At 38.3% G+C, this 23,926-nt stretch overlaps 1 protein-coding gene and 2 long non-coding RNA genes across 3 annotated transcripts; 2 read left to right on the top strand and 1 right to left on the bottom strand.

Moving 5' to 3' along the window:
* Positions 1–7,874: 7,874 nt before the first annotated feature.
* Positions 7,875–13,789, top strand: LOC109703973 (the record flags this gene model as incomplete). The annotated part of the gene is made up of 12 exons (XM_020224726.1): positions 7,875–7,988; positions 8,468–9,990; positions 10,094–10,225; positions 10,354–10,426; positions 10,703–10,742; positions 11,000–11,072; positions 11,931–11,996; positions 12,092–12,169; positions 12,575–12,747; positions 13,169–13,215; positions 13,364–13,574; positions 13,662–13,789. Coding segments are annotated over 12 exons (2,658 nt in total), but the record flags the coding sequence as incomplete, so codon positions are not given.
* Positions 13,790–14,298: 509 nt separating this feature from the next.
* Positions 14,299–15,679, top strand: LOC109703970. The gene is made up of 2 exons (XR_002214075.1): positions 14,299–14,351; positions 15,313–15,679. It is a non-coding gene; the product is annotated as an uncharacterized LOC109703970 (long non-coding RNA).
* Positions 15,680–18,934: 3,255 nt separating this feature from the next.
* LOC109703972 lies at positions 18,935–20,252 on the bottom strand. The gene is made up of 3 exons (XR_002214076.1): positions 20,171–20,252; positions 19,914–20,097; positions 18,935–18,987 (listed from the first exon to the last, which is right to left on the bottom strand). It is a non-coding gene; the product is annotated as an uncharacterized LOC109703972 (long non-coding RNA).
* Between the last annotated feature and the right edge of the window lie 3,674 nt (positions 20,253–23,926).

The raw sequence follows: 23,926 nt of genomic DNA, 5'->3' as shown, positions 1-23,926 counted from the left end.
CTGGATTTTGGAGGGGCTTGGTGAGATGGTAATGGGATTCTCTTAGGACCACAAATTATGTGCTAAACCCCAAAGGGTAAAAAAAAAAAAAGGGAGAAAAATCAGAACAAAGCATGTGGGAACACCACAAGCAAACAAATTGGTGTTTTTGGCCAATTTTCATAGTGGAGGTATCACATGATTTTTAAAGGTAAAAGTGATTGCCTAAAAAACAAAAAAAAAAAAAAGTTTAAATTTGCACTATTAGTAAGTGAACTCACTACATATATGTGAAATGTTATTTACACTATTAACTTAAAATTTTATTTTTGATCAAATTATCTTGTTACATTTGATCCAAATTTTTCTATAGAAACAACATGATACCTCCAAAAGAGATTTATACAATTAATATAGCTGATTTAGTTTAATAACACGGTATATAACAGCTATTTCACATTTTTTATGGTGTGGCATATTATTAACTTTAAATATTAACTTTTCATAGACTATTATTACCCTATTATTTTAGGAAAAAAAAGATAATTGAATTAGCAGTCACATTATTCTTAAATTTAAAAAGACTGGCAAAGAAATTTACGAAACAAAAGAATAGATCTTTCTTATAGGTGTAGATCAATGAGATTTATTGACTATAATTACACGCGTTCAGTGAGTAATAAGTAGTTCACCGAATATCTTTGTTAAGATAATATTATGTTTTAACATGAGAAATATTGTAACTTACAAATCATATAAGTACAATTTTTTTTTAAAAAAAAAGAATACTTGTTAATTAAAACGACAGGAAACCCAAATCTTAAAAATCAAATGTTATGATTTACTAATAAATGAACAAAAAAATAGTTATTTCCAAATAAACTAAAAATAAAAATGAAACATTGAAATTGTACAAGAACACCACCACCACATGTCACTCCAAAATATTGGTTACACTTGCGCCTCAACCCCTGCAGATATTACGGTATTAATTACGGCTCATTGGGTTTAATTTGTTCCACCTTTAGTGTTGCTTTATTAGTTAAATTTAGGAAAAGCTTCAAAAAACCCCATTGTGGTTTCAATTTTTTTCACTTTAGTACCCTGTGGTTTAAAATGTATCAAGTTAGTATCCAGTGGTTTCTCACTTTATCACTTTAGTACTCTGTGATTTAAAATGTATCAAGTTAGTACCCTGTGATTTTGCACTTTATCACTTTAGTATTCTGTGGTTTTAATTTTGTATCAAGTTAGTACCCTGTGGTTTTTTAAACTATAGGGTACTAAAGTGATAAAGTGTGAAACCACAGGGTACTAAAATGATAAAGTGCAAAACCACAGGATATTAACTTGATATACTTTAAACCACATGATACTAAAGTGATAAAGTGAAAAATCATAGAATACTAACTTAATATACTTTAAATTATAGGATACTAAAATAAAAAAGTGTGAAACAACGGGAGGGTTTTGAAGTTTTCCCTTAAATTTAAGTTTCAAAAGTAGTGCTTTATTCTTATTATTATTATTATTATTATTTTGAAATTTTGCTGAATACAAGGACTGGTGCATGCATTTTCACGCAGCAGGTACGGAGATTGGGATGTGTGGGGGGAGGGTCTCCGAGACAAACAGGCACTCTCACGACTTCCCATGCATGCAATGTTCAAATACAGAAATAGACAATTGCCAAGAGTTGTGCTGGTATGCTTATGGAAGCACAGAGGAAGGATTCTATACTGTCACACTTACACCATGTTATTAATAACAAGCCAATCATATCTCTTTTTCTTAAATAAAAGTATAATAAAAATATTTTTTTACAATCATGATGAGATATATATCTCTAAAAGGAGATATTTAATTGGTTTGTGACGCCACCTCACCAATACATCCGGTGCATTCTAGAATTTTTCAGCACAGAGGCTTTCGTGCTTTCAAGTCGTTTTCGATGTTCTGACTTTCAAATCGACGATCAGCTTCGTTAGAGTTGATTTAGAGTATTTGAAGTGCCTAGAAAATAAATTTTGTGATTTTTCGATATCATTTGCCTAGTGATCGAAAGGGCTCAAAATCAATAATTTTAACGGCCGTGGTGAGCCGGTTGCAAGTTTAACGATGTAGAAATATCCAAATCACATGAAATTTTGATAGAAAATTCTTTATACCATATACCATATAAAACAAGATAAATAACTTTGATCTAAAATTTTAATGTCATATCATCATATTTTGTAAGATTTTTATTTTCAGCCGTTGATTTTGAGCAACTTCGAGCACAAGGCAAATAATATCGAAAAATCGCAAAATTTATTTTCTAGATACTTCAAATACTCTAGATCAAATCTAACGGAGCCGATCGTCGATTCGAAAGTCCGAACATCGAAAACAATGTGAAAGTACGGAGCCCTCCGTGTCTCCATAAGCATCCTAGCCGCACTCCAATTGCCTATATACCTCTCCAAAACTTAAAAAAATTATCATTGTTGTATATTTTTTTTTAATCATATTCTCGAGCTCGGTATGTTCTTGTCGTTATTTCAACAAATATCCGCTAGCATTACATCCGTAAAAATATCTCATTTACCCCTACTTTTTCCAATATATCCCTTATATGTTCCTTCGTTATTCCAAACTACCCCTGCAGTTACCACCCATTAAGTTAACTTAGGTTAAACGTGAGTTAAATATCTATCACAGTTAAAAAAAATTAAAATGCTACTTTTGCTCTTAACTTAAGGGCAAATAAGAAATGTTGGTGATGGTAGAAGAGCATAATTGAAAAGACCAAAAAGCAAAATACTTTTTGTGCCCCTAACTTAAGAGCAAATAATAAAAGTCAGTGATGATAGAAGGGTATATTTGAAAGGAAAAAATAGTAATTTCATAGAGATAATAGAGTTTATTAACAGATTTTAACTCTAGAGGTATATTTGAAACAGGTTGGAACGTAAAAGAGCTATTTTTAATATTAGCCTTCTAAGAGGGATAAATCAAAAAGTCGAAAATTTTTTAGGGGCATAAAAGCAATTGCCCCTATATATATATACTAATAAGCACGTATAATGACTTGAGTACTATTAATTTTTTGCTCCTTGGATTAAAAAATGTACGGTAGGATTGATTGAGCCCCTAGGTTGAGTGGTTGGTTGAGTTGCATAGTATAATAGATGGAGTTGAAATTTTATTAAAAAGATAAATCTATACGGTAACAAACTTGATAAGCCCACAGACCAATGTTTCGTACCATCGATATATACTAGCCGCTAATATATATATATATAATATATAGTAATTATATATATATATAGTCGCCTTCTATACTCTTATGAGTATAGAGTCTATTGTAGCTCATAAGTTTTCTTGGCCGTTAGAGTCCTACCCTTGTAATGCATTTTCACCCCGTTAGAATGTGATACTATTCAACCAAAGCCACTGCACTCAACCCTAGGGGGCCCAACTAATCAACCTAACGGGTAACCGACTTTCCTCCTTAACCGCACATTTTTTAATGCTAACGGTCGAGTAACTTATGAGTCAAAGGGTTTTATACTCATGATGAGTAATACCAGCCTATATATAATATATATATACTATATATATATATAGAGTTGAGCTAGAATACTCTCGATAGTAAACGAGCCGTTTTACTATCGAGTTGTTTTCGATGATAGAGCTTCCAAATTGACGATCGGCTCCGTTAAATATGATCTAAACCATTTAAACTACCTAGAAATCAAATTTCACGCACTTTCGATATTATTTTTATCCATCTAGTGAACAGAAAAATGAATGGCTGAAAATGAATATCCTTTAAAAAATGATGATAGGAGTCTTGTAATCAAGATCAAGAGTATAGATCTTGTTTTAAATAGTTTAAAGAATTTTCTAACAAAAATTCAATTGATTTGGATATCTTTACACCGTTAAACGAGAAAACGTCCCTTATCCATCATTAAAATTACAAATTTTGAAACCCTTTGATCATTAGGCAAATGATGTCAAAAAGATTTGAAAATTGATTTCTAAACACTTCAAGTGGTATAGATCATGTTCAACGGAGCTGATCGTCAATTTGGAAGCTCTATCATCGAAAACAACTCGATAGTAAAACGGCTCGTTTACTACCGATAGTACTCTAGCTCAACTATATATTAATATAATATATATATTATACTATATAATATATATAAAATATATATATAATATATATATATATTATAGATCGCGCTACTATATTTATTATCCGCTACTATAGTGATATTATTCTATATTGGAGCTGACGACCCGTATATATTATTGTTTTCGATCTTAGGGCGTTCAAATCAACGATCCACACCGTTAAAACTGATCTAGGGTATTTAAAGTTTCTAGAAATAAAATTTTATTTGTTTTCGACATAGTTTACTTTATGATCAAACTATTTCAAAATTGTCAAATTTCAATGGCTATTACGACGAGTTTGGAGTTTAACGGTGTAGAAGAATCTAAATTTCTTCAAATTTTGATAGAAAATACTTTAAACTATATAGATTAAGGTTAACATTCTTGATCTTGAATTTAAAAGTCCTATGCTCAAATTTTAAAGATTATTCAATTTTCACCGTCCATTTTGATATAATTTATTTACTAAGTAAACGATATCGAAAAAAACTAAAATTTTATTCCTAAGAAATTCATATACCCTAGGTCATATTTAATGGTGTGGATCGTTGATTTGAACGCCCTAAGATCGAAAACAAACGCTATAGTACCGGAGCTCGGTACTATAGATAGTATAGTAGGCTCTAATTATATATGATATATATATATAATAGACGCAGGTGCTGTGCTCTCAGGAGGATAAGAGGCCTCCGTGCTCCTGAGCCGTTTTTGATGATGGAGTTTTCGAATCGACGATCGGCTCCGTTAGACTTGATCTAGCGCATTTGAAGTTTCTAGAAAATAATTTTTGTGATTTTTCGATATCATTTACCTAGTGATCGAAAGGATTCAAAATTCATAATTTTTAATGGTTGATATCTGCCGTTTTCAAGTTTAACGGTGTAGAAATATTCAAATCAGATGAAATTTTGATAGAAAATTCTTTATACTATCTACAACAAGATCTATATTTCTGATCGAAAATTTTAGTGCTATATCACCACTTTTTATAGGATTTTTATTTTCAGCCATTAAAAATTATTGATTTTGAATCCTTTCGATTGCTAGGTAAATGATATCGAAAAATCGCAAAAATTATTTTCTAGAAACTTTAAATACGGTAGATCAAGTTTAACGGAGCCGATCGTCGATTCGAAAACTCCATCATCAAAAACGGCTCAAGAGCACGGAGACCTCCGTGCATAAGAGTATAATCCTATATATATATATATATGAGAGCACTATTAGTAGCAAAATTTCATTGTTGCTCAGTTTTTTGCTGTACTCTTTTATATATGAATTAAATACTACAACCCATAGGGACCATATAGGGGGACCATATAACCGACTAATATTATATATTTTTCACATATATACAAAAAAAATATACTATTAAGTATTCCATACTATATATATATATATATAATATATATAGATATAATATATATATATATATATATATATATATATATGGGTCCGGCTACTATACTATTATGAGTACGATCGCCTTCGTACTCATAAGTTGTTTTCGATGATAGATCTTCCGAATCGACGATCCACACCGTTAAACGTCATTTACAGCATTTAAAACTTCTAGAAATCAAATTTTATAATTTTTCGACGTCATTTACCTTACGATCAAGAGGTCACAAATTTGACAATTTTTAACGGCCGGTATGGGATACTTGCTAGTTTAACGGTGTAAAAGAATCGAAATTTGTTGAATATTTGATAAAAAATTTTATTCAATACATATATAAAGATCAATAACTCCGATCTTGAATTGAAGGATCCGATCATCCTTTTTAGGACGTCGTTCGATTTTGACCGTTCATTTTATACCCACTTGATGGACTTTATTATAATTTCGAAAATTTACGAAATTTATTTTCTAGAAGTTTCAAATACTCTAGATCATATTTAACGGAGTGGATCGTCGATTTGGAAGCTCCATCATTGAAAACAACTTATGAGTATGAGGGCTCCAATACTCATAGTATAGTAGCATGCCCTATATACTTTATATATAATATTCGAGCTTTCGAACCTAATTCGAACGAAGGCCGTTTAATACTTCACTCGGTCTTGAAATGAATTTCGATGTCCTTTATTTTTGTTCAGTCGGCCTCATTTATTCGAGAATCTCAGTCCTGAGACTCAGCGAGCGAGGTCGAAATTATCCGAGCCGACACAGATCGACGCGATCGGCTCGGCTGTCGTTTGCCAGTCCCTAAGGCAAGAACATACGTTTCTTGAAGCAATTGATATAATGGATGTGTTGGAACATACATACTATTTTCTGAGGTCTTGAAGTCGTAAAAAAAACTAATATTCCTTTACTTAGTTAAGTGCGAGGAGATTTGCTATTAGAAGTTGTTAGCTACTTTCTTTGCGATATTATAGTGAATTGCTTTTAACAATTTTGAAAGTCGTTATGTAACTTCTCTTATTTATTAGATTAATTCTTATTTGCAAGGTCCTTTTCTAAATTTCCCTTTTCTTTGTCTGTTGTCAATATCATGTGACTGATATTTTGGATATGGAACTTACATTTGAAATCTAAGAAAGCTTGAAATAATGGTGTATGGAGTTGTGCATCAAGAAAGGGGACAATAGTATTGACCAGTAACACATTAGGAAAAATTGAGCTAAATCTTAAGTTTTTTGTCGACAGCTAGAATGGATCATGTCTTTATGCTCTATATCTAGGGCTAAAGCAACGTAAGATTGAAATTGCAGTCTGTGGACTCTCCTACATTCATAATATTTTGAATCATGACATTCATAATATTTTGAATCATGATTTATTTGCAGTTAATTAGCCTAGCAAATTAGAAACAAGAAGCAATAAGGTTGAACATTTATTATGCAAATCCATAGGTGATTTATGTAGTCCTTCAAGCTGCTTCTCTAGTATTACGAAATCTCAGATAAAACTCAGTCCTACATATGGGAAATACAGAATTCAATTTAGGATTTGAAAAGGTTTATTATAGGTATGACATCACAATTATTTGTGCATAGGAACATATGTAATCCTTACCAAACCCTTTTTTTTTAATTACTATGTTTGATTGAAGATCTTCATCTCTTTGTTAACTCCCTTTTTAGGATATCTTTGCCTATTATTTTACTTCTATATCTTTTGATTTGTTCCATATTTGTTAGCGATACTTTCTACTGATTTATATGCAACGATCTGCCCTGGCTGCATTGGGTCTTATTCATGCCTCTCGCTTCTCCGAAATAGTATATATATTCAACCTTTCATTCTTTTTCTACTTCACCATTATCTTCTTGGTTTGTTTTCTTAGTTCCTTCCAATTCTCTTAGATCTTGCATGTACAAATAACCTATGGGAAGATCCACCTTGGGAAATAAAAACAAAGGGTTCATGATTATAGTTTTTACTTGGGTGTAAGTCATAACCCAATAGTCAATAGTGCTTGCTGGTCTTTTGATTCTATCCTATATAAGACGGGACTTGAATATTCTTGAATTATAGGTTGATACTTGATAGTGACGAAATACATTGGCATTTCATCTGAATTTTCCAATACAGTTGTTAATGAAACGGGACTTTCTTTTGATTTCTTTAGTAAATCAATTAAGAGTTAGAATTACTTTTCCTTTTAATGACTTATTTGGTTTATCTGCTTCTGATATCGCCATTCCTCTTGAATTACATAAATAAATTGTTTCCCCACTTTGTGCTCTGTATGAATTCAGTTGTGAATATATCATCATTGTAGTTGATAAGACTCTTTTGCGGCAGCGATTTTGTTTTCCATGCAGGTGGACATGTCTCAGCATTGGACTGGTGTCCTAGGATCCAAGACAAGCCTGACACTAATATTAGTTGTGAGGTGCCTTCTAAGTTTATTTACGTGCTGCTTGACTACTTGCAGAAGAGTCTATGTTTTTCCTTATATCCTCATCTGAGTTTCTATACCCTTTTTGATGATTATTCATGTAAAAAATATGCAAGTAAGAAGCTAATTATGGTTTTCTTTAGAAGCATGATTTATTTTATGACCTTGCTACCTGCACTTGTTTGTTGTCCTCTCAAAGTTTCATTTACGTGGTCTAGTGCCATCAAAATCACGACTTTATTGATGTTCCTCTAACATCATTGTTCAGAATTTTAGATGTGATCTATAAGTAACCTTTTGATTTCTATTTCTGGTGCAAACTGACTAACTACAATGACAATTCTAAATTGTGCCTTTGACCACTATAAATTGTAAACTACTGCTTGCGTTTTCTTCTTTTCTGACTTTGTGCTTAACTACATAGCAACACTTTCCTGCTTCCTAGAGGAAGTTTACTATCTTGTTCTATGCAGTATCTTGCAGTTGCTGCTCACCCACCTTCCTCTACTCATCACAAGATAGGTTCTCCTTTAGTTGGAAGAGGTGCCATCCAGATTTGGTGTCTCTTAAATTTGAATGAGATAGTCAAACCTTATTCAACAGTGCCTAAAAGTGGAGCCAGGCCTAAAAAGGAACAAGTTGGGGATGTAGAGCAAGATACGATAAATACTATGAAGGTATTAACCACACCAAGGCCTAGAGGGAGACCAAGGAAAAGACCAATTCAAAATCCTTCAAGTGGCGAAGGTGGATCAAGTCTGCCAAGACCCAGAGGAAGACCTCCAAAGAGACCAATCCTGGCTTTTGATGATTCCAAGGAACCTCCTTTAAAACGACCACGAGGAAGACCTAGAAAGTATCCAACTTCAATTATCGATGATGTGAGTTCTAAAGTGGAGTATTCACTATGTAATAAACTTCAAGCTGTTTGTGTGGAGGATAGCATACTTCCTTTGAGTGTTGATTCGAGTGAAGTTGCTTCTGGATTTCATGCTTTAGCAGATATAAATTGTGAGAAATCAACTCAAAAAAGGCCTAAAGGGCGACCTAGAAAGAAATCACATTCAGGGAGAAAACACACATCGGTTATTCGATCAACTTCGAATGATTGTAGTATCAATCAGATTGAAAATGTAAACGAGGCTGTCCTCTCTTTGAGAGTTGCTTCATCAGATGCTTTATTAGCGCGGCCTGATGGGATTGATGCGACTTGTAAGGAAGAATTAACTCAACGAAGGGGTCGAGGGAGACCAAGAAAGAAACCACTTTCAAGTGGAGATAGTTCCTTAATAGCTTCTGGTGTTAAAGCAGAGAAAGCTATGGGTATGCTGCCCACTTCAAGTGGACACGGGGCTTTAACTGAAAATAGCTTGTTAGATCAGTGCCAAACGGGTCATGCATCTGCTGCGGAAGTGTTTGAAGGATCTACTCGCAGGACCTTGTTTATTAAGCCTGGTGAAAATCGGAGTACTAAAGAAGAAACAATGGAATATAACTCCAGGACAATCAACGAAGATGGATTCCAAGATAAAACTTTGTTAGGTGTTTCTGAGAATGAGTTACCAGTTGAAATTATAAGTGTATCTTCACAAATTGCTGCTCCGGTTATCTCTCTAACAAATGATGACAAACTGATCGCATGTACTCAGAAACCTAGAATAAAGGAGAAGGAAATAGAAGCTTCCTGCAAGAATAGCGGATATCCAGCTTCATCGGCCAATGATGCAGACAATAAATTCTCTATGGAAGTTGTGCCAACACCTGACAATGATTGTAAACTCCTGAGCAACGAAGTATCTCAGGATCTTCCGAATCAGATTAACATGAGTTCTTCAATCCCAAAGGACATTGCTTCGCCAAGGATTGTCCTCTGTCTAGGACATAACGGAAGAGTTGCCTGGGATGTGAAATGGAGACCTTGCCAAGGCAATAGTTTAGCAGGCAAAACTCATATGGGATATCTTGCTGTATTATTGGGGAATGGCATTCTCGAAGTGTACAATGTCTATGCTCTAATTTAATCAAATGTTGTCTAATTATATTTCGTTTGGTATGAGACCAAGATATACTATTTATGGTTATTTCTTTGACAAATACAGGTGGGAAGTTCCTCTTCCTGGTATGGTCCAATATTTATATTCTTATGCTCAAAGTGAGGGTACTGACCCTCGTTTTGTGAAGTTGGAACCTATATTCAGAAGCTCAACGGTGAAATGTGGAGATAGACAGAGGTAAAACCAGTTAGAAGCTTTTTAATTGACTAATATTGAATTTGCTACTTGAATAAGATTGATTATTTTTTGCTTGGTTTTAGCTTTTTTAAGCAATTTTTTCCCCTCTTGTTTTTGTGGGAATGCAGCATTCCTTTGGCTGTTGAGTGGTCATCTTCTTTGCCCCATGATCTGTTGTTAGCTGGGTGTCACGATGGAGTGGTAAGTCAAACAAAGACAATTGTGAAATTATTTTTCGAACCTTTTTTTTTTTTTTATGTATCACTCATATATATTCACCATCCATCTAAATTCTAAATGGAAAACTTTCTTAAGTAATGCTGCCGACGAAGTAGTTTTGTTTTTTATAATTATGTTGACACTACATATTCTGTTAAAACCATTGAATTTTTTAAAGCCCCTGAAGTTTCTCCTATCTCGATTCTCCTTTACACAAACAAATTGGTCTAAAATTTTATTGAAATCTCCATATTTCAGGTTGCATTATGGAAGTTTTCTTCACATTCCTCATCCCAAGGTATGGAGAGCAACGCTTTATATTTAGGTTACTTACTATATAGGTATTTTGGCTGCTATCATATAATTGTTTTCCTGACTGACTAATATTATACTTTCAGAGTTGTGAGCTTATAACATAGATCTCGATACAAATTAGCATAATGTCATGTTAGAAGGTTTTTGTGTAGTTCAATTGCAAAGTTCAAATTGCAAACTTCATCTTGCTTTTGTTGCATAAATAGAAGTTGTCCTCATTGTGCTTTTGTCTGTGTACAGAGTCAAAGCCCTTGGTTTGCTTTACCGCTGACTCTGTTCCCATTAGAGCTCTCTCTTGGGTGCCATATGGAAGGTAACTGCTGCTGTAGTTATGCAACTTCTATTTTATTCCTAAATGTTGGTTTTCTTGATACAAAATCTACGCTCTAGGGATCAATAGCATATGGTTTATTGTTGCTTTTTTCAAAGAAACATCTGAGTTCATGTCCCCTGTAGTTCTAACTGCTATTGATAAGCAGACAGTTACATCGTTGAGACATATTTTGGCTGTGCCCCAACTTTATCAGGACGATTCAAATAATATGTAAATCACCGAAGACTATGTTTTTTGCATGTAAATTCTGCTGTGAGGAAGAAATGATGCCTTTGAGATTTCAAAATAAAAGCTGAGAGGTATATCTTAGATTTATAAGGCTTTGACTGTCTCCTAGTTATGTACTTATGTCGTACTGAAGCCTCAACAGGAAATGACAAACCTGCAGCTGATGACTAGAAACTATATTGGAAACCTATGATTGCTAATGCTTTGGGTATTCCATGTAAGAATAGCGAAGGCCTTGTTGTTTGGTTTTCTGGTGCAGTGCAGATTTTAGGCTACTAAAGTTGGTTGTGATAGAGGGATGAATACAATCAATCTATTAATGGTTCTTGTTTTGCTATCAAGTTTTCCACATTTATAGTGTGATATCTTGCATAAAATTACGTGGAGTGCATGTCATATTTGTAGCAAAATGTTAAAACGTTATCAATCTGAAATTGCAATTGACATGTATGTTTGTCTTCTGGAATCTTCCATTTATGTTGACTCTTAAGATGACACTGCACTGGTGTTATAAATATATCATTCGAAATTGAAATTAGATTAATTTGTTCCCTTCTTTATTCTTCTAAGAAAATTAAGCTGAACACTGCTGTATTCTTCTATATGCAGTGATGGGGAGAATCCTAATCTGTTTGTGACTGCTGGACACGAAGGTGTAAAATTTTGGGATGTGCGGTGTGTATTTTCCTCAATGGATCGTGCATTTTATTGTTCTATTTGCTCTAACTCTGTATAGGTTTTAACATATAAACGACGATTACACGCTTCAGAGATCCATTCCGGCCATTATGGGACCTTAATCCTGCTCAAAGAGCTGTTTTGAGTCTTGATTGGATAAAGGATCTGAGGTAATATTACATTCTTGTTAATGGGTTTAGTGTGCTATAGTTTGCTTGTCTGTGAGCTCTTCTCCATGTTCCCTTTTGTGCACTCCCTATCTTATCATATAGTTTAACAGGAACTGCACTAGCCTCTTCAGAAATGGTTTTATTAGGGTGTAATGTATCGTCTATTTGTATGCGCACATGCATCTTTTGAAATACATAAATGCAGGCATATCCCTCCTTTTTAAGGTGGAATAACTATAGTTAGTATTGGGTTTAATATGTAGTAGTGGCAGTATTGGGTTTTGATAAATTTTAGTGAAAGGTAAACAAACTACCTCTGCTTTTGCTTTCTGTTCTGGTAGTTATTCATAAGACCACCATCTGTTTTATTAATAGAACTGTGAATTTCATTATTCTTCCATTTAGATGTCTTGTCATATCATTTGATGATGGCACTATGAGGATCCTAAGCTTACCAAAAGCTGCAAATGATATTCCTGTCACTGGAAGCCCATTTGCTGGAACGAAGTGTCAGGGTTTACATGGTTTTACATGTTCAGCATTTGCAATTTGGAGCGTCCAAGTATCACAAACTACAGGTACACTTATATGTGCGTTGTTTGATGTACATAAAGAGGAAATAGCTTGCAGTTTGTTGGCATTCCTACCATATGCAGTTTGGAATAATTGGCTGTCACAAAATTGTAACATCTCCAAACAGCACTTAGTGTGTCGTTTAGGTATAAAGTTCTACCAAATATACTTGGAAATGCTTAACCTATGCTGTGAGCTGCCTTGGCAATCTACTGAAGATCAAATTGAGGCCTGGTATTTCCATTCATGTTCGATATACACATAACTTTATAACATTTCTGTAGAAGGTAGTAAAATCTAGATAGTTTACTGGAAAATGATCTTTTATATGTATTTAGCAACTATGCTGAAGGTAATAAAAACTAGATAGTTTACCTGAAAATGATCTTTTATATGTATTTAATGAATATACATATTATTGTTCAGGTGTTGTTGCTTATTGTAGTGCAGATGGTTCAGTAGTCCGCTTTCAGGTAAACTACCTCATGCACTAGGTTTTTTATTTTGCACTAACTTGAAATTGGTGGTTTTCTTCTAAATATATATAAATTTATAAATATTAATATATTTAATAGCTAGGGAAAACTTCTAAACAATCTACCTAATTGTTTTTCTTTGTAGCTTAGAGCAAATTATGTTAAAGATCCGAACCGGAACCGTGTACCGTACTTCCTTTGTGGTTCACTTACAGAAGAGGGACATGTTCTTAACACCAATAGTTCGTTGCCAAATATTCCGTTAAGAAATGTTCCTGTTAGTTTGAAGAAAGTACCCGGTCATGGCTATTTATTTGATGCAGGCCGGCCTAAAGAAGCAAACTCTACAGATCTAGGTAAAACTCTGCTGTCCTGCTGCAAACCTTTTTTTCGCTCTTTGGACCTATCATCATGTGACTCCTTTGGCTCGACATTATTTGCAGGAGATAATCGAGCTATGGTTAAGAAATTGAATAATTCGCAGGCTCCTCCAGTAGAAAGTTCAAACTCAAAATTAAGAAAAAGGGGGAAAAATGAGAGTGAGTTTATTAATGATGGCAAAAAGAACTAAAGAAGACAAGCTGAATTGAAGAAGGGTGTTCTCAAAATATGAATTTTTGCCCCCAAATTGTGGCTATGCAGAGAGTCAGAATGGAATATGAACAAAGGAGTGAGAGATGGTTGTTGTTTTAGAGTGCTGCAGATCACAGATGTCAGAGAAATCCCCTTATGCAGCCTAATTAATAAATAGATTAGAAAGTTAATGTAATTCAGTTTGGATTTCGAAAAAGCTCTTTTGGGTGTTATTGGTGGAGAAAACAAAGGGTGTGCAGCTTATTGACGTTTCTTTCCACGTTTCCCTTCTTGTTAGTTTGGTTAAGGTTGTAATATTCGACTTGCCAGGTGAATATGATCATACACTTTTGCCAAGGTTGACAACACATCAGTAAGTCATCAAGCAAGTGCGAAAATGACACGAGCTGCATAGTAGGTGATGCAACTCTGTTAAAATGTTGTTATCGCTAAGACAACCATCTAAGGTTACGGCTTACAGGAGTGAGGAGAATCAAGCGAAAAATGTATTTGTTCTTCGATACTGCAGAGATGGATCGGGAGAAATTTCTATCACAAGAGTATGTCACCGAATTCATTCTTGCTATGTGTTGTCCAAGGCAATATTTTTTATAACCTAATGATGCCTTGCTTAGAATGACCTTTTTTTTCGCTCCATTCAAAATTCTTTTGCATTCGTTTTTCAAAGACCGTAAGGGTTGTGTATTTCAAGCTTAGAAATTACTGTCACGCCCCGCAGACTCGCCATTTGGTCGGTTCGGCACGTCGAACAAGACGCGCACGGACCAGACCTCGCCTGCCCGCCAAGCCAACCAACAGAGTCCAATGACATTCAGTTGCCTAGGTAGACTTAAACAATACATGAAAGCACCACAAGTGTTTAAACAAGTAAAGAGCAAGCGACCAATAACATAATACAAGGTGAGACAAAAGAGGAAAGCATCTAGCTATTAACATTTTCATACACATCCGCATAATACATTCGGATCTCCAAAATGTGTGTATAGCAAGTTTCAACATCTCTATACACATGGAATACTCTATATTGCAAAAGGAAGCCACGAGTCTACTAGGGCGTTATGCCTTTACCCAGCGGCCCTCCGGTCCGCTCGACTCGTCCCTGCAACAAAGTAGGGTTAGAAACTAATATAAATTATAGTTTCCAAGTGGGTTCGGTCGCCGACTCCATGTCGATTTACCACTAGGTCTAACAGGCCGTAAGCAGAAAGATAGATAGATAGATAGATAGATAGATAGATATAAAGAAATGAACTGCTACATTCTACTATGCCTTCAAATGCGAAACAATGCATGAAGTGTCCAACTAGCAACAAACCTACTATCATGCTAGTATGCTTCAGCAGTGTCATGGATATGAATACAACACAGTTATGCAATCTACTAACATACACTATTTCTACTCATGGTATGAATGCAAATCTACTATGCTATTCATGTTTATTACTCAATCAACTTGGCTAGCCCGAAGGTTCTCCCCGACTCATTCTTTCAATCTCATAGGTGAGGAGAAACTGCACTCGCACGAGACCGTTTGCGGGACAACTACGTCTGCCCCTGTCGTGAAGTACTCCGGTGACCACTACTTGGGTGGTGCGACCACGCCAAGTGTAAACAGACTAGTGAGCATGATACAATTCTCACAACTCGAGGATACCCTATCTACAAGGGGTCATAGTGCTTCTACCGCACTGATTCCAAATTCACAATACAACAATCGGGAACTCTACTATCCCTAGAATCATGTCATAATGTGTCACTACACTAGATTCGATGCCACTCGTTCAAATCATTTATTGTAAGTGTTCTAACATGTTTACATGCCACTCGTTCATATCATAGTGCTTCTACTACACTAGTTCAATGTCAACTATTATCATCGTCTCAAGTTCAAGTTGTCGCTTATCTTGTCACTATAGGATTTCATGTCACCAAATCTAATCCTCATGCACCTTACTGCTTCGGGATGACATATGAAATATGATCGACACTACTAAGGAACATGCTATAATGCATAAGTACAACATATGAAATATGATCGACAATATGACTTAGACATAAAAGGAAGCCCAACTGTTTCGGGATGACACCCCCCACCTTTTGGTGATGCCACGAAACTAAGGTTCGAATTTCGCGATCTTAGGACGTCGCCTCGGCTCTCCAAGCGAAAACGAAGCCGAAACACCCTTTTTGGCAATATCTTTGCGCAGGCTTGACGAATCGCCGAACCGTTTTCACCAGCGCGTCAAACTACATAGCAAATAGGTAGTAAAGAGATTAATCCCCACCTTGGATCTTTACTTTACAAAACCCATTTTAGAACCCTAGGTCGGAATTATTGCAAGAATTCGACGTATAACTTTGCGATTCAAGCAATAACCACTTATCATCTAACGGTTCTATAAAAACCATTCCTAAGGTATAAAAACTCAACCATAGAAATCTACCATTAAAGCTCTTCGAAGCTCACCTCAAAAACGCGCTCCGACAGTGAGGAAGATGACGAAGAAGACAAAGATCCCACTTTAAGCTTCGATCTCCACCGATCCCTCCTCTAGCTTCAACCCTTTAGAGAGCTTCTAGAGAGAGAAAGGGAAAGAAAAAGGAATGAGGAAGTGTTCTCTGGCTGAGAACAGACGAGAGAGAGTTGGGACCCTTTTATAAGTTGTGACAATTACATAAAAGCCCCTCAAACAACTCCCAATTGCAACAGACCAAACCTGCAGTTTTCTGCAGTTGGTACCGGTACGCGGACAATCTGTCACCGGTTCAACAGCTACGCAGAGGCCAACCCGAGAGCTACCACTCTTGGTTTGTTACGGGGTACCGGTACCACCCTGATGTTGTACCGGTACAAGATGCCCAGACTGCAGTTTTATCACTGGTTTGACTTCTATTTCGCGCCGAGCAATGTTAAACCTTAGTTATCTTTTCTAGAACTCAACTTTGACCCTTCCAACATCTTTGGAATGTCAAATGGAACATGTCCAAACATCTCTCTCGCCACATTTTGGTCACTTTGACCAAAAGTGGACTATTACTACGAGGATTCAATATCTTACAGTTACAACTTATGCTTTTGAAGTACCGCAGCATGCTATATTTATTTATGCAAGAAATGTAAGGCTTGGTCATGAGCTCTCCTGCCATTTCTTATGCCATAAAAGTGTTTCAGCTGCTGATTTGTAATGGTTGGTTCTTTCGGTCAACATATGGTTATTGCTGGCTTAATTTAATTTTTCTAGAGTCTATTCTGTTCAAAAGATGAATTGCCGAGTTAGTGATTTTGCAGATAAGGTCTAATTTGTTGGAGGATGCTGCGGATGGCATTAGATGATCACCTCTTGCCGTGTAAATGGTAGTGGATTCAATTGACTATATCATCTTATAAGAGAAAGCATGCATAAGTATGACATCCTATATACATCTAGGAGGTTTGTTTGGGATAAAACAAAAACTTAGCAGCAACTATACCTCACTGGGTTTTTCAGAGAAGATGACTTTTGACTTTTGATGTGGTGTGTTGTCAGCTAGCCAACATTGTCAAGGGTAGGTAAGTCCATCCGCAAGCACATCCAGCCATATTGAATTTTTGTTTATGAAAATAAAAGGCAGCAACAGTACCAAAATGATGCTTAGTGAAACCTTTTTTTTCAATTTATTTTTCATTTTTTTTTGTCATTTAGTTCAATTCATCTCGTGTGTATTGTATCTTATATATTTATCGGCAAGAAGAAATATTTTTGTCTGGAGATAGACTAACAATCATAAAGCAGATAAGAGATAGACTGACAGTCATAAAGCAGATAAGAAAGTAATAATGTAATTAGAAAAATCTTGATGAGGATCTATAGACTTTTATTTACCTTGACCCCACTAAAGATTATCCTAAAGGTTAGTAGCAGTCAAAAAGATTTATATAGTTGTAGATCTTGATAGCACTTCACAACCACTTATCCTTCCTCTTCTGATATGAGTTAATGTATTATCACCTAACAGTCTGACAAGCAAACAGCTTAAGAAGGAAGTATGCATATTTCTGTCATGCCCCGGATTACACGTTTCCTCGGGCACGCCAACAGACCCGTATACATAGGAATTTTTTCTGTATACAAAGCAATAGCTGCACCTGTAAACAAATCACGCTACAACCACAAGGTAATGAGCTGCTAAACTAAAAACATATATATATAAAAACCTCGAGGGTTCCAGTACATACATAAAGTCTACTACACCACTCACTCCAGTGAGTACCCAGACAACAACCATATGTACATAAAAACTCCAAAACTACCTGTGGAAGGTACTCTTCTAGCACTGCAACAAGTCTGGAAAGGATTTAGCTCGTAACTCCCATTCCACGATCAGAATCGGCGACAACAGCAGCCGCAGAAGAAGGCTCTGCAAAAAGGGGTCAACAACTTGGTGTGAGAATTACTGCAAAAAGTAGTCCTCAGTGGGTACTGCTATCGACCTCAACGGCTCACCCACTAAGTCTATAGAAAGTATACAGAATAGTAACGGAAGCTGTTAAAACTCTACAGCTATATGCCACTATACTATCGCTAACCAATACTAGCTATCTGTAGATATAACCAAGATGCAATCTCTGATCCAATCTCACTAGGGACAATGCACCCGTTCCGCCTGTCGAAGCTATGCTAACCACCACCATGCTGGGTGATTGGTGGAGAGCAAGTCCAACCAGGACACTACGATATCAACGCAAAAGCACTAAGTCCGACTCCGGAGTGGCACTCGTGGGCGCTATCCAACTGAGTATGCAAGGTGTCTGAGCAAACTAAAAATTGACCAACTTAATCTGTCACGCCGGATGTCACGTTCCCCGGGCACGCCGACAAATCCGCCGTATACAAAGGAAATTCCCCTGTATACGAAGCGACAATAGTACCTGTAATCATATAGTACTACAAACAGTAGTATAGAGCTGCTCGAGTAAACAAAAGCTAAACCAACTGAGCTGCATATACATAGTTCAGAATCCAAAATACAGCGTTACTCGCACTGGCGAGTTAAGTACTATATACATAAGCTCGAAGTAAAACAACTACCTGCAGTAGGGTGCCTCTAGCTCTGTCAGTCGGGTAGGGCTCTAACTCGCGATGCCCTTGCCTCGATCCTGATCCGCGGAAGGTGCAGCAGCCGAAACCTGTGGCTCTGCAAAACAGGGGTAACAACTGGGCGTGAGAACTACTATAAAAACAAGTAGTCCTCAGTGGGTGCCGCCCAAAATAACATCAGTCCACCCACTAAGTCTACAGAAGGGAGCAAGAATAGTAGTAAATGCAGGAATAAAGTCTACCGCTATCAAACACTATACTATCATGCTCTACACTAACCAACTGTAAAAATGTCCAATCTGACCCAATCCAATCGGGACTGTAAGCATACCCGTCCCCGGGACTCTGAATACACCCGTCCCTGCCCTGTTGCGACTATCGGGCTCTATCCACACTAACTGGTCCGTGGAGAGCAAGTCCAACTGGCATGAGCGACACCAACGCGAAAGCACAAAGCCTGACTCCGGAAGAAGAGTGGCACTCGTGGGCGCTACCCAACCGAGTATGCAGCGTATCTCTGTCGAGCTCAAACAGGCTCTGAAAAGCCAAAGTCAAGTAACCGACTCAAACTGGTCTAACCACCAACAGGTAATGTGCCCTCGGCACAATCTGACGCCAAAAAGGCGATACGGGTCCACCGTCAACTCTGACGGCACCCACCAGTCGGGAACAACCTAAACGATCCTGTAAAAATCCACTCGGCGCACCAGCACGAGCGTAAATGTAATCTAAACTACCTGGAGTACTCGTCTCGAAGATACTGCGACAGTACAATTTAATAACGGCTCCTAGAGCTAAATCAGGCAGTTTAAACAAGTGACAGGTCCAAATCGCAGGTTTTCTCCTAATTCAATTTCCAAGTCCAACATGTATAACCTACTTAATTTATTACCACATGCTCCAAATTCAGATTTGCAATCTACAATATAATCCATAAATTCGAGCTAGAATAGAGTATCCAAAGGTCGAAAATTATACATGCCGACGAATATGAACTTAGGAGTAAAAACCGATGTAACCCACCTCTCAAGCAACTCCTGGCAGCGAAGAAAGCGTTAAATCCGACCAAGCTAACCTTATCCAAATTCAGCAAACAAGGGTCCTGAAGCTTCGTCTCGAAGTCACGAATCCAATGGCCCAGGTTTCGCTGAATTCCGACGCTCCTACGCAGAGAACGGGCCAGAATACGAAACGTCGACGCTGGAACCTGCGAAACAGCATCTCTGAAATCTGCTCGGCAAACAGCAGCCTAATAAAACTAGGGTTCGACAAGGGAAAACCTGCTCCAAAAATCGCGATCTTGGGCTCAGAATCTTCTTCTCGAAGTCGCGAATCTAGCACGTCAAATTTCGTCGCATTTCGACACTCCTACACAGAGAACTAGGTAAAACACAGCGGGTCGATCCTGGAATCAGCAATCAGCACTTTCAGAGTCTGCTCGGCAAACAGCAACTCAGTAAAAAGGGAATTTCAATAGAGCAAACCTTCTCCAAATCGGAGCGAGTAAGGATCCTATGGATTTGTCTCGAAGTCCCGGTTCCAACGAACCAAATCTCGTCGAAATCCGATGCTCCTACGTCGCGTACGAGATGAAATACTAACAGTCGACGATAAGATCCTGCGAATCAGCACTTAAGCTCGAATTGAATGAAGCTTGAAGTAGAGAAGAAATCCATGGAGGAATGAGAGATTACCCACCTCAACCAACGACTCCAATTCCGGCACGGCGTCGAGAACGACGAAAACACTCCCTCGCCCGGCCTCCTCGCGATGCTACGGTAACACACGCGCGCTCGAACGGCTCCGCGACGCGACGTCGACGTTGCTCCAAGCTTCAACCGGGTTCTCCTTCGTCCTTGCGTACGGCTCCAGAGAAAAGAGAGGAAGGAAAAATTAATTAAGGAGGTGCGGGTTCATCTCTTAATTAAGGAAATGGATAAGCATGCCATGCATGCAAAGGCAACGTGGCATCCATACAATATATACATATATATATATATATAAGTATAAGGATACTTACATTCTCCACCACTACAAAAAGTTTCGTCCTCGAAACTTAAAACATACCTCAAGACAGGGCAACGAACAGGTCGGGGTAAGACTCCCTCATCACCGTCTCTGGCTCCCAAGTCGCCTCTCGCTCCTCGTGGTTGCTCCACTGCACCTTTACATACGGGATGACCCGGTTGCGCAATTCTTTCGTTCTCGCGAGCAAGAATCCGCACCGGTCGCTCCTCGTATCTCAGGTCCTCGCCAATCTCGAGTGGAGTGAAGTCGATCACGTGAGAGGGGTCGAAAACGTATCTCCTCAATGCTGAGACGTGGAAAACATCGTGGATGCCAGCAAGTCGCGGGGGTAGAGCTATCCTGTAAGCCACCGGTCCTGATACGCTCTAATACCTTCGAAAGGGCCAACAAACCGTGGACTAAGCTTTCCACGTACTCCAAAACGGCGTATCCCTCTGGACGGCGAGACTTTGAGAAAAACATGATCTCCAACCTGAAACTTCTAAGTCTCGTCTTCCTGATATCGGCGTAGCTCCTCTGTCGGCTCTGTGCTGTCAGAAGGTGTCGTCGGACGACTCTCACCTTTTCCTCAGCCTCAAGTAAAATCTCCGGTCCAAGTGTCCTTCGCTCACCCACATCACTCCAAAACAGGGGGGATCGACATCTGCGTCCATACAACGCCTCAAACGGAGCCATCTGAATGCTTATTTGATAGCTGTTGTTGTACGCAAACTCAACCAGTTCTCACATATCGATACCACCCTCCTCCAAAATCCAGGACGCATGCCCTCAGCATGTCCTCTAGAGTCTGTATGGTCCGCTCTGACTGACCATCTGTCTGTGGGTGGAACGCCGTGCTAAAATGCAGCTGTGTACCCAAGGCTGCTGCAAACTCCTCCAGAAATGTGATACAAACCTCGGGTCTCTGTCTGATATAATCGACACTGGCACGCCGTGCAGCCTAACGATCTCATCTAAGTATAGCTGCGCGAGTCTCTCTCTAGACCAGGTAGTCTGAACCGGTAGGAAGTGAGCAGACTTGGTCAGTCTGTCCACTATCACCCAAATCGCGTCGTAGCCACCCTGCGCTCTAGGCAATCCAACGACAAAGTCCATAGTGATGTACTCCCACTTCCACTCGGGCACTGGCAGACTCTGAAGCTTGCCAGCAGGTACCTGATGCTCGGCTTTCACCTGTTGGCAAGTCAAACACCGAGTCACATATCTGCCAATGTCCCTCTTCATTCCATTCCACCAAAACCGTGCCTTTAGATCCTTATACATCTTGGTTCCACCTGGTGAACCGTATAAGGAGAACAATGAGCCTCTCTCAGAATGTCTGCTCGGATCTCAGAATCCACAGGCACACACAGTCGGTCCCTGTACCGTAGTACTCCCGAACTGTCCAAAGTAAAACCCTCAGCCTGCCCCTTGTCTAGCTGCTCTCTAATCCTCACCAAGTACGGATCTCCACTCTGTTTCTCTCGGATCCTATCCAACAGAGTGGGTTGTAAAACTAGAGACATCAGCCTCGCCGTAGACCCAGGGGGTACTATCTCGAGTCCCAGCCGCCGTAGCTCCTCTAGTAGGGGTCTCTTCTCAGTAATCCTCAAACTCAGGCTCTGCACTGCCTTCCTGCTCAACGCATCTGCCACCACATTCGCCCTGCCGGGATGATACTGAATACTAATGTCATAGTCCTTCAGTAACTCCAACCACCGGCGCTGCCTCAGGTTCAGCTCCCTCTGTGTGAACAGATACTTGAGACTTTTATGATCGATAAAGACCTCGCAGTGCTCGCCATACAAGTAATGCCGCCAGAACTTCAAAGCAAAGACTACCGCGGCAAGCTCCAAGTCATGCGTAGGGTAATTCTTCTCATAATCCTTTAACTGCCGTGAAACATAAGCAATCACCCTACCATGCTGCATCAACACGCAACCAAGTCCACTGTGCGATGCATCACTATAGATCACGAATCCATCCCCCATCACCGGAAGGGCAAGGATAGGAGCCGACGTCAACCTCAGTCTCAACTCGTCAAAACTCCTCTGACAGTCGTCGCTCCAGACAAAACGAATCCCCTTCCGCGTCAAGCGTGTGAGGGGTGTGGAAAGCTTCGCAAAGCCTTCCACAAACCGACGGTAATATCCTGCCAGTCCCAGGAAGCTCCGTACCTCAGTCACCGTCGTCGGTCTAGGCCAATCTCGAATCGCCTCAATCTTTTTCGGGTCCACTGCTACGCCCTCAGCTGAAATCACGTGGCCTAAGAAAGCAACCTCCCGTAGCCAGAACTCGCACTTCTTTAACTTAGCATACAACTTCTTCTCTCGCAGAAGCTGTAGCACAATCCTCAAGTGCTCCTCATGCTCAGCATCACTCTGGGAGTATATCAGGATATCATCGATGAAGACTACCACAAACTTAGCATATCCCAATATGAACTTTGATCAATGTTAACCTAGAGTTGTGTTTAAAGACATAGTTTACAAGTGGCATTGAACTCATTGTGCTAAAAACACATATGACTTAAGCTAGTAATGGATTGGTTGTTGCACTAGAAACTCTAGTAACATTGATCAAGTTGCATATTGGGATATTGCATTATAGGGTACTAGTTGGCAATTGTTACATGTCATGGCATGCTAGTGAGAGTGTAGTGTTACCTGATTAATACTTGTACCTAGTATGCATGAGATTGGGACTTAGTGTGGTGAAACCCTATAAGGGCATGATTAATGTGGGTTAAACTTGTTGAGTGCATTAATCGATTAAGTTGCATATTGTATTTATTGCACTTAGGTGCTAGATGATTGTTCATATTTGCATGCTAGTAGCTATACATCTTGATGATTGTTCCATGATCTAGTATGCATGATGATTACATGATGAAAACCCTACAATAAAGACCTAGACCCTATATGAGATGTTTAATGCTTATGTTGGTAAAGAACTAGTATGATGTAACTAGTGTTGATGATGAGTCTAAATGACGAGTGGCATCTAGTTTAGAAAAAAAAACTATGATG

Source organism: Ananas comosus, unplaced genomic scaffold, assembly GCF_001540865.1.
Source record: "Ananas comosus cultivar F153 unplaced genomic scaffold, ASM154086v1, whole genome shotgun sequence".
NCBI classification, from domain to species: domain Eukaryota; kingdom Viridiplantae; phylum Streptophyta; class Magnoliopsida; order Poales; family Bromeliaceae; genus Ananas; species Ananas comosus.
Note: the sequence above shows the minus strand (reverse complement) of the source record. Positions and strands in the feature narration are given on the sequence as shown.